Source organism: Limulus polyphemus, unplaced genomic scaffold, assembly GCF_000517525.1.
Source record: "Limulus polyphemus unplaced genomic scaffold, Limulus_polyphemus-2.1.2 Scaffold11996, whole genome shotgun sequence".
NCBI classification, from domain to species: Eukaryota; Metazoa; Arthropoda; class Merostomata; order Xiphosura; family Limulidae; genus Limulus; species Limulus polyphemus.
Window position 1 is genome coordinate 7076 of NW_013677606.1, and position 891 is coordinate 7966.

At 40.1% G+C, this 891-nt stretch overlaps 1 protein-coding gene across 1 annotated transcript in view; it reads right to left on the reverse strand.

The window, feature by feature from the left end:
- The window catches only part of LOC106476891 (palladin-like), a 2169-nt gene extending 2110 nt beyond the window's left edge, over nt 1-59 (reverse strand). Inside the window, exon 1 of the mRNA XM_013937508.1 lies at nt 56-59. Coding sequence (XP_013792962.1) covers nt 56-59 — 4 coding nt within the window. The remainder of the gene's footprint in view (nt 1-55) is intronic.
- Nucleotides 60-891: the final 832 nt, after the last annotated feature.

An 891-nucleotide genomic window follows, 5' to 3' on the forward strand; every position in this document is an offset into this window, starting at 1 on the left:
TTAACATTTTCTAACACCAAAAATGTATTTCTGACAGGTACCTACCTCATCTCACCCATAGCTATCTTGAACTTCATTTGCCCTCTAAGTGTTGGTTTTACAAAAACACCCCATCTACACAGGGAGCATTGGAGAAGTATACAGATATAGTGCTAAGATATAAAATTCAGCATACCTGATCAGGCAACACCTGCTACTAGGTGGGATGCTGAAATAAGATATATAAGCAATGATAAAAGAGAGAGAGAGAGAAAAAAAAGATGATTTACCCCAGTCACAGGTGAACAGACATGTGTGGAATTGCCACAGGAGGAAGATATCTGCCCGAGGAAGACACTGCAAAACTGTGCAGAGAAAGAGTGATGAAAATATATGGAGTTATCCACATACCGACTTGTAAGATCCCCTCCAAACAATGGTAGTGTTGAGCAGTGAAAGACAGAGTTATATGATGAATAATATGTTGATGACGACTGGCCAGGGACATATCCAAATACGCCAGATGTAGGAGTTGATGAACCCAACCCATGAGCATAATAAGAGAAAGATCAGTGGAAACAGAAAAGACATGGAACAATGAGACAGGAACAAGAACAATGAAAGGAGACAGTACGAGCCAAACAACAGAGCAGGAAACTAAGTGGACAAAGGAGATGATCCAGAAACGAATGGAAATACAGGTGGGAGAAGGAAAGGAAGAAAAGAGGAGAAAAGGCAAAACATCCTATCCAGGCAGCCTAAGTCCACGGAAGGAATGCCAGATCAGGATAAAGAAAAACATATGAGAAATGGTAAAGGATGGCATCAAAATTGGAATGACAAAGTCTGCATACCAAGAGAAGGAGGATTGAGGTTGTAAGAAAAATATCTTACAAGGAATAAATTGCAATG